Source organism: Urocampus carinirostris, chromosome 1 (genome assembly GCF_059441175.1).
Source record: "Urocampus carinirostris isolate Australia breed hairy pipefish chromosome 1, RoL_Ucar_1.0, whole genome shotgun sequence".
Taxonomy (NCBI): domain Eukaryota; kingdom Metazoa; phylum Chordata; class Actinopteri; order Syngnathiformes; family Syngnathidae; genus Urocampus; species Urocampus carinirostris.
Window position 1 is genome coordinate 70,729,890 of NC_142349.1, and position 16,498 is coordinate 70,746,387.

Consider the following 16,498-nt stretch of genomic DNA (forward strand, 5'->3'; position numbering starts at 1 on the left):
GTAAGCTTTCTCTCCTGGCTTTGATCTCTTTGATCTCCGGCAAAACTCACATAAAATGCGACCAGGGTTGGGTAGGGTTACTTTAACTGGATTACTTTCAATTACTTTTGGATGACTCCAATACCAAATATGCTAATAAAAGACAAAAGAAACTCAATATGAATAAAATGATGACTCACAACACGTGGTAAGCTTTCTCTCCTGGCTTTGATCTCTTTGATCTCCGGCAAAACGAACATAAAATGCGACCAGGGTTGGGTAGGGTTACTTTAACTGGATTACTTTCAATTACTTTTGGATTACTCCAATACCAAATATGCTAATAAAAGACAAAAGAAACTGAATATGAATAACATTATGACTCACTATACACGTGGTAAGCTTTCTCTCCTGGCTTTGATCTCTTTGATCTCCGGCAAAACTAACATAAAATGCAACCAGGGTTGGGTAGGGTTACTTTAACTGGATTACTTTCAATGACTTTTGGATGACTCCAATACCAAATATGCTAATAAAAGACAAAATAAACTAAATATGAATAAAATGATGACTCACAACACATGGTAAGCTTTCTCTCCTGGCTTTGATCTCTTTGATCTCCGGCAAAACTAACATCAAACGCGAACAGGGTTGGGTAGGGTTACTTTAACTGGATTACTTTCAATGACTTTTGGATGACTCCAATACCAAATATGCTAATAAAAGACAAAATAAACTAAATATGAATAAAATGATGACTCACAACACATGGTAAGCTTTCTCTCCTGGCTTTGATCTCTTTGATCTCCGGCAAAACGAACATAAAATGCGACCAGGGTTGGGTAGGGTTACTTTAACTGGATTACTTTCAATTCCTTTTGGATTACTCCAATACCAAATATGCTAATAAAAGACAAAAGAAACTGAATATGAATAACATTATGACTCACTATACACGTGGTAAGCTTTCTCTCCTGGCTTTGATCTCTTTGATCCCCGGCAAAACTAACATCAAATGCGACCAGGGATGGGTAGGATTACTTTAACTGGATTACTTTCAATTACTTTTGGATGACTCCAATACCAAATATGCTAATAAAAGACAAAAGAAACTCAATATGAATAAAATGATGACTCACAACACGTGGTAAGCTTTCTCTCCTGGCTTTGATCTCTTTGATCTCCGGCAAAACGAACATAAAATGCGACCAGGGTTGGGTAGGGTTACTTTAACTGGATTACTTTCAATTACTTTTGGATTATTTTAATACCAAATATGCTAATAAAAGACAAAAGAAACTAAATATGAATCAAATGATGACTCACAACACGTGGTAAGCTTTCTCTCCTGGCTTTGATCTCTTTGATCTCCGGCAAAACTAACATCAAATGTGACCAGAGTTGGGTAGGGTTACTTTAACTTGATTACATTCAATTACTTTTGGATTACTCCAATACCAAATATGCTAATAAAAGACAAAAGAAACTCAATATGAATAAAATGATGACTCACAACACGTGGTAAGCTTTCTCTCCTGGCTTTGATCTCTTTGATCTCCGGCAAAACGAACATAAAATGCGACCAGGGTTGGGTAGGGTTACTTTAACTGGATTACTTTCAATTACTTTTGGATTATTTTAATACCAAATATGCTAATAAAAGACAAAAGAAACTAAATATGAATCAAATGATGACTCACAACACGTGGTAAGCTTTCTCTCCTGGCTTTGATCTCTTTGATCTCCGGCAAAACTAACATCAAATGTGACCAGAGTTGGGTAGGGTTACTTTAACTTGATTACATTCAATTACTTTTGGATTACTCCAATACCAAATATGCTAATAAAAGACAAAATAAACTAAATATGAATAAAATGATGACTCACAACACGTGGTAAGCTTTCTCTCCTGGCTTTGATCTCTTTGATCTCCGGCAAAACGAACATAAAATGCGACAGAAACAAAATGAAAATAAATCCAAACAGCTTGCCGACATCATTTTTGCCGTTCCATGTATTCCGTTACTCCCCAAGCCTGCACAAAATGTAGTCATTTTATTCATATTTAGTTTCTTTTGTCTTTTATTAGCATATTTGGTATCGGAGTAATCCAAAAGTCATTGAAAGTAATCAAATTAAAGTAACCCTACCCAACCCTGACCACTACACATCAAGACAGAGACGTTTCAAACCTGATCCATGTCTGCATTGCGAGGCAGGAAATACACAATGTTGTCGGTTATTGTTTTGGCCAGGTGAAATATCTGAAAAGTGATCAAAAATTAAGGACAGAAACAATGGTTGTCAATTAGCCAAACCTGGTTCATAGTACTTGGGGTATGTGTCCTATGAACTCATTCAATGACGTTTCTCTCAAATGGGAAGAGCCAATTTGACTCCTCTTTGATGGCCTACAGCAGAGGTGTCAAACAGGCGGCCCGCGGGCCAGATCAGGCCCGCCAAGGGATTGGATCCGGCCCGCGAGACAAGACAACACTGAGAGAAGCGCAAGAGAAAAACGAGCTGCAGGTTGAAATAGGTCCACTTGATGTTCCCAAAGCCAGGTGCCTCTCACAAACGCTGTACTTGTATTTCTCTCTCTCTCTTCCTCCCTTTTTCTTGCACTCTATCTCTCTCTTTTACTCTCCCTGTCTCTCTTTTTCTCTCTGTATGTCTTTTTACCTTATTTTGCTCTCTCTTTTCTCTGTCTTTCTCCCCTTCTCTCTTTCTCCCCTTCTCTCTTTCTCTCCCTTTCTTGTATCCTTCTCCTTTCCTCTTTCTTTCTCTCTTTGGATATATTTCTTTCTCTCGCTTTCTCCCTATCTCACTATCTCTTTTTATCCCTTTAGTTTCGAACGTTCTCTCTCTTTTCTCTCTCTCTTTCTCCCTTTCTTTTTTTTTTGACCCACCCTCTCTCTTTTTCTCGCCCTCTCTTTCTCATTTTCTTTGTCTCAAATCTACTAGTCCGGCCCCTGACAGAATGTTTGTTCTATCGTGTGGCCCCCGGGTTAAAATGAGTTTGACACCCCTGGCCTACAGAGAATTTCGTTTTATAGCTACCGTAAATTCCGGACTATAAGCCGCTACTTTTTCCCCAAATGTTCAACCCTGCGGCTTATTCAGTGATGCGGCCAATTTATGTATTTTTTCTAACAGCCGGCAGCGGCGCTCGAGTACAAAAGGTAAGATTTTGACCGGTGGAATATATGAGAGTGTGTTGCTAGCGTGTTTTTGAATACAGGAGCGTAGGACGACGTCTTTATGACAAAGTCCCTGTCCCATACTGGGGAAGACGACTTTTATGACGTCAGTTATAAGGAGGAAGATGAGCACGATTTACCATGATTTTTACGAGTACCGTATTTTTTTTTTTTAACAGACCCGTTTCCTTGTGATGCTAGTAGCGTTTTGCTCCCCTTCACAGACACGGTTTGGGATGAAAGTTATATTATTATTATTAAAGCTTTGAAAACTCTCTCGGTGTACCCTCTTTCTTTGTAAATATGTGTAACCATGTATAATATGTACTTGCAACTGTATATTTTTGGAATGTATTTATTTTAGAGACTTATTCTGATATGTTTTCAACGGGCGAATCAAAAAGAAGGGGCGAATACAACGGGGGCTGATGGGAAGTGGAGTAAAGGTGAGACGTGTTTGTGGACGCAACGGACAATAGTGGATATATATTTTTCCCACCCTTACCTTTGGAAATAGACATTTTTTTTCCCCTTGAATTATTTTCAACGGGACCCGGACTCTGCAGGTCTGCGTCATATCTTAAGTACCGGTATCATTTTACGTTCAATTTGCCGGCTGTTGATTTTGGACAGTGTACTTCATATTCAGTTACAATTGCGGGATTTAAAGTCGGGTTTGGGTTAATTTCGTGATTGTGTTACATGTTTTAATGCGGGCGCATGCGGCTTATATACAGGTGCGGCTTGTGTAAGTACAAAAGTGGTTATCCTCTTAAAACGTGGTGGGTGCGGCTTATAATCAGGTGCGCTCTATAGTCCGGATTTTACGGTAATTGAAAGCATTGGAAAAATCAACACCTCTAATAATGTATATTTGATGGGAAAAAAAAGGATATCCATCAGGTTCCATCATGGTCTTCATGTCAAAGACTTCGGCAGTCAGGTAATCTGGTCCTCCCCAAGGTGGAGACAAGAAGACGACATCACCGCAGAGACGAGGCGCCAGCTGAAGGAAGTCGCCTTGCAAAAACTCGATGCGATCGGCGACCCCGTACACGGTGGCGTTGTGGCGCGCCAAGTTCAGACGGACGGGGTCGATATCAATAGCCAGGACTGGAAGGAAAACGGGACATGAGAGAGGGACAGAGAAAGAAGCAGAGTCTTGTCTTCACTAGGCCTCAAGTCAAGTCATGTTTATTTGTATAGCGCTTAATCACAGGGAGTCTCAAAGGGCTGCACAGACCACAGATTATTGCGAATCACAGACTATTATGACACAATCCCCTGATCTAAGACCTACATGAGGGCAAGGAAAATCTCAAAAAGCTCAGTCAAGTCAAGTCAGATTTATTAGTATAGCTCTTAATCACAAGGAGTCTCAAAAGACTGCACAGACCACAGATTATTGCAAACCACGGACTATTATGACACAATCCCCTGATCTAAGACCTACATGAAGGAAAGGAAAAACTCAAAAACCTCAAGTCAAGTCATGTTTATTTGTTTGGCCCTTGATCCCAAGGAGTCTCAAAGGGCTGCACAGACCAAAGACTATTGCAAGCTACAGACTATTATGACACCATTCCCTGATCTAAAACCTACATGAGGGCAAGGAAAAACTCAAAAAGCTCAGTCAAGTCAGATTTATTAGTATAGCTCTTAATCACGAGGAGTCTCAAAAGGCTGCACAGACCACAGATTATTGCAAACCACAAACTATTATGACACCATCCCCTGATCTAAGACCTACATGAGGGAAAGGAAAATCTCAAAGACCTCAAGTCAAGTCATGTTTATTTGTTTGGCCCTTGATCCCAAGGAGTTTCAAAGGGCTGCACAGACCACAGACTATTGCAAGCTACAGACTATTATGACACCATTCCCCGATCTAAAACCTACATGGGGGCAAGGAAAAACTCAAAAAGCTCAGTCAAGTCAGATTGATTAGTATAGCCCTTAATCACAAGAAGTCTCAAAAGGCTGTACAGACCACACATTATTGCAAACTACAGACTATTATTACACCATCCCTTGATCTAAGACCTACATGAGGGAAAGGAAAATCTCAAAGACCTCAAGTCAAGTCATGTTTATTTGTTTGGCCCTTGATCCCAAGGAGTCTCAAAGGGCTGCACAGACCATAGACTATTGCAAGCTACAGACTATTATGACACCATCGCCTGATCTGAAACCTACATGAGGGCAAGGAAAAACTCAAAAAGCTCAGTCAAGTCAAGTCAGATTTATGAGTATAGCTCTTAATCACAAGGAGTCTCAAAAGGCTGCACAGACCACATAATATTGCAAACCACAGACTATTATTACACCATCCCCTGATCTAAGACCTACATGAGGGAAAGGAAAATCTCAAAGACCTCAAGTCAAGTCATGTTTATTTGTTTGGCCCTTGATCCCAAGGAGTTTCAAAGGGCTGCACAGACCACAGACTATTGCAAGCTACGGACTATTATGACACCATTCCCTGATCTAAAACCTACATGAGGGCAAGGAAAAACTCAAAAAGCTCAGTCAAGTCAGATTTATTAGTATAGCTCTTAATCACAAGGAGTCTCAAAAGGCTGCACAGACCACAGATTATTGCAAACCACAGCATATTATTACACCATTCCCTGATCTAAGACCTACATGAGGGAAAGGAAAATCTCAAAGACCTCAAGTCAAGTCATGTTTATTTGTTTGGCCCTTGATCCCAAGGAGTCTCAAAGGGCTGCACAGACCAAAGACTATTGCAAGCTACAGACTATTATGACACCATTCCCTGATCCAAAACCTACATGAGGGCAAGGAAAAACTCAAAAAGCTCAGTCAAGTCAGATTTATTAGTATAGCTCTTAATCACAAGGAGTCTCAAAAGGCTCAACAGACCACAGATTATTGCAAACCACAAACTATTATGACACCATCCCCTGATCTAAGACCTACATGAGGGAAAGGAAAATCTCAAAGACCTCAAGTCAAGTCATGTTTATTTGTTTGGCCCTTAATCCCAAGGAGTTTCAAAGGGCTGCACAGACCACAGACTATTGCAAGCTAAAGACTATTATGACACCATTCCCTGATCTAAAACCTACATGGGGGCAAGGAAAAACTCAAAAAGCTCAGTCAAGTCAAGTCAGATTGATTAGTATAGCCCTTAATCACAAGAAGTCTCAAAAGGCTGTACAGACCACACATTATTGCGAATCACAGACTATTATGACACCATCCCCTGATCTAAAACTTACATGAGGGCAAGGAAAAACTCAAAAACCTCAAGTCAAGTCATATTTATTTGTTTGGCCCTTAATCCCAAGGACTCTCAAATGGCTGCACAGACCACAGACTATTGCAAGCTACAGACTATTATGACACCATTCCCTGATCTAAAACCTACATGAGGGCAAGGAAAAACACAAAAACCTCAACATGAGGAAATTGAAGAAACCCCTTCCAGGATGACCAGGTTGCAATGGATGATTTAATAACAATTATTACCCAGATATCATCAACAGGAAATATAGGTCATTCATAAGCTATAGAATAGAAGTGTGTTTTAGGCCTACAGGGAGTGCAGAATTATTAGGCAAGTTGTATTTTTGAGGATTAATTTTATTATTGAACAACAACCATGTTCTTAATGAACCCAAAAGTCTCATTAATATCAAAGCTGAATATTTTGGAAGTTGGAGTGGGGCTTTTTTAGTTTTAACTATTTTAGGAGGATATCTGTGTGTGCAGGTGACTATTACTGTGCATAATTATTAGGCAACTTAACAAAAAACAAATGTATACCCATTTCAATTATTTATTTTCATCAGGGAAACCAATATAACAGTTCAACATTCACAAATATACATTTCTGACATTCAAAAACAAAACAAAAACAAATCAGTGACCAATATAGCCACCTTTCTTTGCAAGGACACTCAAAAGCCTGCCATCCATGGATTCTGTCAGTGCTTTGATCTGTTCACGATCAACATTGCGTGCAGCAGCAACCACAGCCTCCCAGACACTGTTCAGAGAGGTGTACTGTTTTCCCTCCTTGTAAATCTCACATTTGATGAGGGACCACAGGTTCTCTATGGGGTTCAGATCAGGTGAACAAGGAGGCCATGTCATTAGTTTTTCTTCTTTTAGACCCTTACTTGCCAGCCACGCTGTGGAGTACTTGGATGCGTGTGATGGAGCGTTGTCCTGCATGAAAATCATGTTTTTCTTGAAGGATGCGGACTTCTTCCTGTACCACTGCTTGAAGAAGGTGTCTTCCAGAAACTGGCAGTAGGACTGGGAGTTGAGCTTGAGTCCATCCTCAACCCGAAAAGGCCCCACAAGCTCATCTTTGATGATACCAGCCCATACCAGTACCCCACCTCCATCTTGCTGGCGTCTGAGGCGGACTGGAGCTCTCTGCCCTTTACCGATCCAGCCACGGGCCCATCCATCTGGCCCATCAAGACTCACTCTCATTTCATCAGTCCATAAAACCTTAGAAAAATCCGTCTTGAGATTTTTCTTGGCCCAGTCTTGACGTTTCAGCTTGTGTGTCTTGTTCAGTGGTGGTCGTTTTTCAGCCTTTCTTACCTTGGCCATGTCTCTGAGTATTGCACACCTTGTGCTTTTGGGCACTCCAGTGATGTTGCAGCTCTGAAATATGGCAAAACTGGTGGCAAGTGGCATCTTGGCAGCTGTACGCTTGACTTTTCTCAGTTCACGGGCAGTTATTTTGCGCCTTGGTTTTTCTACACGCTTCTTGCGACCCTGTTGACTATTTTGAATGTAACGCTTGATTGTTCGATGATCACGCTTCAGAAGCTTGGCAATTTTAAGAGTGCTGCATCCCTCTGCAAGATATCTCACTATTTTTGACTTTTCAGAGCCTGTCAAGTCCCTCTTCTGACCCATTTTGCCAAAGGAAAGGAAGTTGCCTAATAATTATGCACACCTGATATAGGGTGTTGATGTCATTAGACCACACCCCTTCTCATTACAGAGATGCACATCACCTGATATGCTTAATTGGTAGTAGGCTTTCGAGCCTATACAGCTTGGAGTAAGACAACATGCATAAAGAGGATGATGTGGTCAAAATACTCATTTGCCTAATAATTCTGCACTCCCTGTACATTCAAACAGCTCCAGTTTCCAGTCACTAAAATTAGTCATGCCACATACCTATGGAAATCTTATACGCTTGAGATACAAGATGACCATTTCACAATACTCATTACAGAAACATCCTGATCAGTGAGAAACAAGAAAACCGAAAACTCTGAGCTCACCAATAACTCCTTTGGTAGTCAGCTCATAAAATCATTCTTTTCAAACATGGAGTCATCAAATCCAGGACCGTCCTGTGAATACAACTGTTTAAAAAAAATCCGCCTAAAAGCATTCCTGCCTCGTTCGACGTTTTATGTTGCAATCCGTCTAAGTAAATATTTTACATGGTTGGATCCACTGGACTGACGTGAGTGTAGAGAGACCGTGTTTGCGAAGATTTGTGTCATCAGCTAACTATCAGAGCACATACTGGCTTTATAGTTTTTGGGTATCATGTTTCAGACTGTGATCTTTCTGTGATGATTACCGTATTTTCCACACTATAAGGCGCACATAAAATCTGATTTTTTTTTTTTAAAAGCTGACTATGCGCCTTATACATGGATCAATATTGAATTGCAAGGTCTCGCAACTAAGAGAAGCAGCCACCGACTCCATTTTTCGCGTAGAAGAAGAAGTGCGCTGTGCATACTGAGAAATATTAAACAACGATTCTCTTTTATTTGTGCGTTTGTATAAAGACCCTGAAATGGCTCCTGTTAAGAGACACGCTTATAACGCACAGTTTAAACTCAAGGCGATCAGTCACGCAGTAGAACACGGAAATAGAGCAGCAGCGAGAGAGTTTAACATTAATAATAATTTCCTTTGTATTGTCATTCTTTGTAACAATGTACACAGAACGAAATGTCGATACACCTGACCCGTTGTAGCGAGTCGATGCAGCCGCAGCCAACAGAGGGCGCCGCCATTATACCAATTAGGTATGTCTCGGCCGAGGCGCGAACCAGCGACCTCCCAGTCTCAAAGCGGGCACACTACCATCTAGGCTACTGACGAATCGATGGTGGAAGCATGAGGATGAGCTGTTTACGTTTTACAGTTATTATGTTACTGCTTTATTGTTATTGTTTTGCACTTGTTATTGTTTTTGCACATTACGAGTGTCACTATATTGCGATTGCACTCACGTTTAATTTACCATAACAGTATCAGACGTTTTTTTGCGTGTTGACTAAATGGAGGAAAAGTAAAATGTTATGCCTTGCTGTTGTTCAAAGATGTTAAAGATGTGTCACGAAAATGCTTTACCTCAGAGAAAATAATAAAACAGCTGTTTATTCATTTTGGTAGTGAATGGAGTTGTGGAAAGCTTGTTTGTTATCTATTAATAAAGTTTGACTGACCTATCTGTTTTGTTGACATTCCCTTTAGCGCAGCGCCATCTAATGGTTACTGGTCTTGGTCCTGTAGCCAAGTCAAGTCACATTTATTTATGACGCCCTTAATCACAAAAATGTCTCGAAGGACTGCACAGGATTACAATTACAAAATTGCACAATTACCTGATCTTAAACCAGCATGCACTTATAGCGCCTTATAATGCGATGCGCCTTATGTATGGAAAAAAGTTTTAAAATATATCATTCATTGAAGGTGCGCCTTATAACACGGTGCGCTTTATAGTGCGGAAAATACGGTACGTTTTGAAATAACCTATTTCAGTGACTGATACCACCGCAAAGACATGTATTTACTTCTCAACAGTCGGACGGCGGAACGGAAAAGGGTCACCGTAATATCAAAGAACAAGGTTTTTACCTCTTTTCCCCGTCAGTGCAAATTGGATGGTATTTCCTCCCACTCCACAGAAAGCATCGATGATGAGTTGCGTGTCGGAGAAGCTGGATTCCACTCTGAGGGCGATGTGTTCGGCAATCTTCTCCGGCGTCACAGAGAACCAGCCCTCTAAAACGTAAAACTGTGTGAAGCTTCGGGAAACTCAAAACGGGGCCCCACAGGGACAACTTTCTCCTCTTCTGTTCGGCCACACCGACCTTTGTCCAGTTTGATTCCTTCGTCAAAGCGGGAGAAGAGTCTGTAGCGCTGAGCCCAATATTTGGCCAAGCCCGGTTCTGCTACCATGTCCGCAGGTATCCGGTTTTTCCTCCGTCGCTTGCTGTTCTTCTTTGGCTTTTTTAAATCTTTCATCATGGAAAGCACAATAAGAATGATATCGTTTGCATAAAAACATACAACAGGTACAATGCATGTATTACCCTCATTAAGATTTTAATTTAGGTATCGGAAGAAGTTGAAAGCTTTAGGTACTTGGGTTGTGATGTGGCTGCAGTTGGTAGAAGGGAGTGATGAACAACAAAAGTATGAGTATGGATGTTAAGAGGGGACTGTATGAGAGTGTGATTGTGCCGACTGTGTTGTACGGTGCAGAGACTTGGAGCCTGAACGGAGATTTGAGAAGGAAATGAAATGTTTTTGAGATGAAGTGTTTGAGGAGTATGTTAGGAGTGACAAGATTGGATAGATTGAGAAATGAAATTGTGAGAGACAGAACTGGAGTAGTAGTGGAACTGAGCAAGCGTGTGGAAAAGAGAGTACTCGGTTGGTTTGGACACATGGAGAGGATGGATGAGGAGCGAATGTTGAGGAGAGTCTACAGAGCAGGAGTAAATGGAAGGAGACCAAGAGGAAGGCCGCGATTGACGTGGATAGATGGTGTTATGAGTGCACTGCAGGAAAGAGGTCTAAATATAGTTGCTGATAGGAATGAGTGGAGAGGTGTTGTGAAAGGATAGTAGGATGTTTGGACGCGTTCTAATGGATAGGCAGGGCACTAGTATGATGCGGCAGGGGTAAACCAGCGAAAGCTGTTGGGTCCTGCTGTTGAACAAAAGAGTGTGTTGTGTCACACTGACCCGAGTGACATGGCCGCTTTCTTGTGTCCCGTTTCATCTGGAGGGACGAAAGCATGACCAACTTAGGTGCCGAGTTTGGGTGTTTGGGTTGGCCGTGATCCAAACATTTTTGTATGTGTTTTTTTTGCCATTTTTTCACTTTTTATTTTCGTTGTTATTGTATGTGTTTGTCTTGCTGTCGGTCACCCCTTTTGAGGGATATGACCAAGGTAGATAGATAGATAGACGTATTGGATTGAGATTTTAGGTGAATTTTACAGGATTATTATAACGTTAAATGTAAGTAAACTGCGCCCTCTTTTGGGGAGCTTTGTTAGGGTTGCTGTCTATAAATCCAAGTAAAAAACTCCGCACTGTTATGCGATTCCACAGTCGCACTACGTTGCAGTGAAATGTCGATTACATTTCTGCTCATTCAGTCCTGGTTGCAATAATAATAATGATAAAAGTGAAAATAGTAAATAAATGAAACCCAAAAAAACATGCTACCCACCACCATTTCCTGCAGATGTGTCGGGCAGAAGATAGTCTGGGACGTCCAAACTTTGGAGCTGCCTGGTGTGTTCCTCGCTCACCAAGCTTTCAGGACGGTCCTCCTTTTCACCGTCCATCACACTGAGATTGTCCTCTTCTGTTTCTCCATTACTTCTATGTGCAATGTCCTTCAAAAGACTATCATCGCCCTTTTCCGTTGGACTCAAAGTTGGAGGCTTCTTCTCTGAGTTCTCTTGCAGTTCTTTCTCATTTTCAGTCATTGGTGTCTCTCTCTGACAATTTTCAAGAAAGGTTTGGACCTGTGAAACACACAAAGCATGGTCATGTCTTGACCAGTGTTAAGCACGTTTCTTTAAAAAAGTAATTAGGGTTCATTAGTTACTCACTACTTCTAAAAAGTAACTTAAATTAGTACCTGAATAACTGAGTAACAGAGTCCGTGTTATTTCGCTGTTTTTTGGATTTATTGTTTTAAGTGTCTGCTTCTATCTTTGGTGTTTTTCGTCCCTTTTGACAACTACACTTTGGATTACTTCCTATCCTATGTTTATGGGTTTTAACGCACAAAAATGCGTTCATTCGAGGAATCAACTCCTTGCCCTGAAGAATTTTCGTGCCGGCATGATGAGGGGGCCCTATCGTGGATGCAGAGCCAAAGCTAAGGTGAAGGCTAAGTGGCTAGCAGCGTTATAAGCCTTCGGTACTGTCCGTAATCATGGGAAATGAACTCTACCAAATAAGACCGACGAACTGGCTGTGCTGGTGAAAAACATCAAAGTGCAGTTTGCTGTGTTTTACGGAAACACGTCTAGCATACCGGACGCTAACATGGAGCTACCCGGCTTCAGCGCTGCTAGGGACAGAGACACAAAAGCCTGCGGGAAGCGGAGAGGAGGTGGACTCGCTATCTACGTGAACACTGGGCAAAGATTTCCATCTGCTGCAGGGACGTCGAACTTTTGGCCTAGCATGTGACGTCCCCCAATCCGCTGTTGCTAAACTACAACACAGCACCCCGAGGCCATCCTGTTAATAAACAACAAAAGGATAATGCTGGAAGTGTGAGGTATCCATCTATCTAGCTATCTATCTATCTCTATCTCACTATGCACGGAGGGTGAATTTAATAAAGACTGTTCAAAGAATTCCAGACTGAATAGTCGGCCCTCAATCATTTTCAGCGTACCAAATCTGGCCTGCTTCCTGAAAAATGTGAACACCCCTGGCATAGGCAATTAAAAACATAGATGAATCAGAATTTTTTCCAACCTTTTGGAGTGTGGCGCTACACTGCGGCTGCGGTTCGTCTTCATCAGTAAATCGGATGTGTTTGTTGACGCTGCTGCCGATCTTTTTGGGGCACCACCGTCTCTGACGCTTCTGACCCAAAGTCTCTTTAAAGGTAAAAACACTGTCAAACCTGAAAAAAAAACAGGTCATATTTTATTATTTTCATGCTGAGCCCTGAATCATAATTCCCGAGCAGGGTTGGGTAGGGTTACTTTAACTGGATTACCGTATTATAAGGCCCACCTTCAATGAATGATATATTTTTAAACTTTTTCCATACATAAGGCGCACCGCATTATAAGGCGCTATAAGTGCATGCTGGTTTAAGATCAGGTCATTGTGCAATTTTGTAATTGTAATCCTGTGCAGTCCTTCGAGACATTTTTTTGATTAAGTGCTATATAAAAAAATGTGACTTAACTTGACTTGGCTACAGTAGAGGATGTAGTTACGTTATGCAACCATTAGATGGAGCCGCGCTAAAGGGAATGTCAACAAAACATTCCGATAGGTCAGTCAAACTTTATTAACAGATAACAAACAAGCTTTCCACAATCTTCATTCACTCCCAAAATGAATAAACAGCTGTTTTATTATTTTCTCTGAGGTAAAGCATTTCCGTGACACATCTTTAACATCTTTGAACGACAGCAAGGCATAACATTTTACTTTTCCTCCATTTAGTCAACACGCAAAAAAACGTCTGATACTGTTATGGTAAATTAAACGTGAGTGCAATCGCAATATAGTGACACTCGTAATGGGCAAAAACAACAAGTGCAAAACAATAACAATAAAGCAATAACTTAATAACTGTAAAATGTAAACACACACCAAGTAGGACCACCTCTGAATTCTTTAATGTTAAGTTCCCGCGCCAGCGCTGTTGCCTTCATTCGAATAGTTATTGTACTGACACTTCTACTTGCTGCTCTTTGTTCAACAACCCACTGTTCAAGTGTGTCCTCTAACTGTGGCCATCTCGCTTTATTGCCACGGGAACTTTGTTTAGTCTTCCTTACTTGGCCATCGATTCATTAATGTTGAACTCTCTCGCTGCTGCTCTATTTCCGTGTTCTACTGCGTGACTGATCGCCTTGAGTTTAAACTGTGCGTTATAAGCGTGTCTCTTAATAGGAGCCATTTCAGGGTCTTTATACAAACGCACAAATAAAAGAGAATCGTTGTTTAATATTTCCCAGTATGCACAGCGCACTTCTTCTTCTACGCGAAAAATGGAGTCGGTGGCTGCTTCTCTTAGTTGCGAGACCTTGCAATTCAATATTGATCCATACATAAGGCGCACCGGATTATAAGGCGCACAGTCAGCTTTTTAAAAAAAGTAATCAAATTTTATGTGCGCCTTATAGTGCGGAAAATACAGTACTTTCAATTACTTTTGGATGACTCCAACACCAAATATGCTAATAAAAGACAAAAGAAACTAAATATGAATCAAATGATGACTCACAACACGTGGTAAGCTTTCTCTCCTGGCTTTGATCTCTTTGATCTCCGGCAAAACTGACATAAAATGCGACAGAAACAAAATGAAAATAAATCCAAACAGCTTGCTAACATCATTTTTGCCGTTCCATGTATTCCGTTACTCCTCAAGCCTGCACAAAATTGATTCCCCAAGCCTTCATACAATTTAGTCATTTGATTCAGATTTAGTTTCTTTTGTCTTTTATTAGCATATTTGGTATTGGAGTAATCCAAAAGTAATTGAAAGTAATCCAGTTAAAGTAACCCTACCCAACCCTGGTCGCATTTGATGTTAGTTTTGCTGGAGATCAAAGAGATCAAAGCCAGGAGAGAAAGCTTACCACGTGTTGTGAGTCATCATTTTATTCATATTTAGTTTCTTTTGTCTTTTATTAGCATATTTGGTATTGGAGTAATCCAAAAGTAATTGAAAGTAATCCAGTTAAAGTAACCCTACCCAACCCTGGTCGCATTTGATGTTAGTTTTGCTGGAGATCAAAGAGATCAAAGCCAGGAGAGAAAGCTTACCACGTGTTGTGAGTCATCATTTTATTCATATTTAGTTTCTTTTGTCTTTTATTAGCATATTTGGTATTGGAGTAATCCAAAAGTAATTGAAAGTAATCCAGTTAAAGTAACCCTACCCAACCCTGGTCGCATTTGATGTTAGTTTTGCTGGAGATCAAAGAGATCAAAGCCAGGAGAGAAAGCTTACCACGTGTTGTGAGTCATCATTTTATTCATATTTAGTTTCTTTTGTCTTTTATTAGCATATTTGGTATTGGAGTCATCCAAAAGTCATTGAAAGTAATCCAGTTAAAGTAACCCTACCCAACCCTGGTCGCATTTGATGTTAGTTTTGCTGGAGATCAAAGAGATCAAAGCCAGGAGAGAAAGCTTACCACGTGTTGTGAGTCATCATTTTATTCATATTTAGTTTCTTTTGTCTTTTATTAGCATATTTGGTATTGGAGTCATCCAAAAGTCATTGAAAGTAATCCAGTTAAAGTAACCCTACCCAACCCTGGTCGCATTTGATGTTAGTTTTGCTGGAGATCAAAGAGATCAAAGCCAGGAGAGAAAGCTTACCACGTGTTGTGAGTCATCATTTTATTCATATTTAGTTTCTTTTGTCTTTTATTAGCATATTTGGTATTGGAGTCATCCAAAAGTCATTGAAAGTAATCCAGTTAAAGTAACCCTACCCAACCCTGTTCCTGAGATAGACAAACTATCCATAAAGACAATTTATGGGACACACAGTGATTCTGGATTATGCTTGAGTCCAAGTCTGCTCCACGCTTCAGCACTCGATAGATGGGGGGTCTCGTCGACATCAAATTCGTGGCTGCAGACAAAATAAAGATATCTCTATTTAGTAACTATTCGAAGGATTACATTTTACAGCTGTCAAGTGCCACCAAACATTTATTGGGGGTTCTCTCTTTATTTTAGCAATCTATTCATTTTTAAACTCTTCTTTCCCCAAGATAGGCAGACTCTCATGTGCGGTTCCTTCTCAAGGTTTCTACATTTTCCTCAAGCTGAGGTTTTTGAGTTTTTCCTTGCCCTCATGTAGGTTTTAGATCAGGGGGAATGGTGTACTAATAGTCTGTCGTTTGCAATAGTCTGTGGTCCGTGCAGCCCTTTGAGACTGTCCCTTCTCAAGGTTTTCTTCATTTTCCTTAAGCTGAGGTTTTTGAGTTTTTCCTTGCTCTCATGTAGGTTTTAGATCGGGGGATGGTGTCATAATAGTCTGTAGTGTGCTATAGTCTGTGGCAGAGGTGAGTCGTAACAAAGTGTATTTTCTCTGTTACATTTACTCAGAGGTGGGTCGAGTAGCCAAAAATGTTTTATATCCATCTGTATACGTTGGAGGGGTGAACGACAGCAAGACAAACACATACGCAAAAACAAAACAAAAATTAAAAAAGGGACAAAGTAGCAAAAACACACACACTATTTTTTTTTTTACCATGGCAAACCCAAATGCCCAAACACCCAAACAAGTTAAGCACCTCGGCACCTAAGTCGGTCATGCTTTGA

General features: G+C 40.6%; 1 protein-coding gene across 1 annotated transcript in view; it reads right to left on the bottom strand.

Moving 5' to 3' along the window:
* Positions 1-16,498, bottom strand: part of tgs1 (trimethylguanosine synthase 1) — a 36,762-nt gene that overhangs the window by 4,700 nt on the left and 15,564 nt on the right. Inside the window, exons 8-14 of the mRNA XM_088350072.1 lie at positions 15,714-15,800; positions 12,944-13,094; positions 11,673-11,973; positions 10,301-10,447; positions 10,065-10,211; positions 4,076-4,292; positions 2,172-2,250 (exon numbers count right to left, since the gene is read on the bottom strand). Of these exons, the coding sequence (XP_088206198.1) occupies positions 2,172-2,250; positions 4,076-4,292; positions 10,065-10,211; positions 10,301-10,447; positions 11,673-11,973; positions 12,944-13,094; positions 15,714-15,800 (1,129 nt within the window). The remainder of the gene's footprint in view (positions 1-2,171; positions 2,251-4,075; positions 4,293-10,064; positions 10,212-10,300; positions 10,448-11,672; positions 11,974-12,943; positions 13,095-15,713; positions 15,801-16,498) is intronic.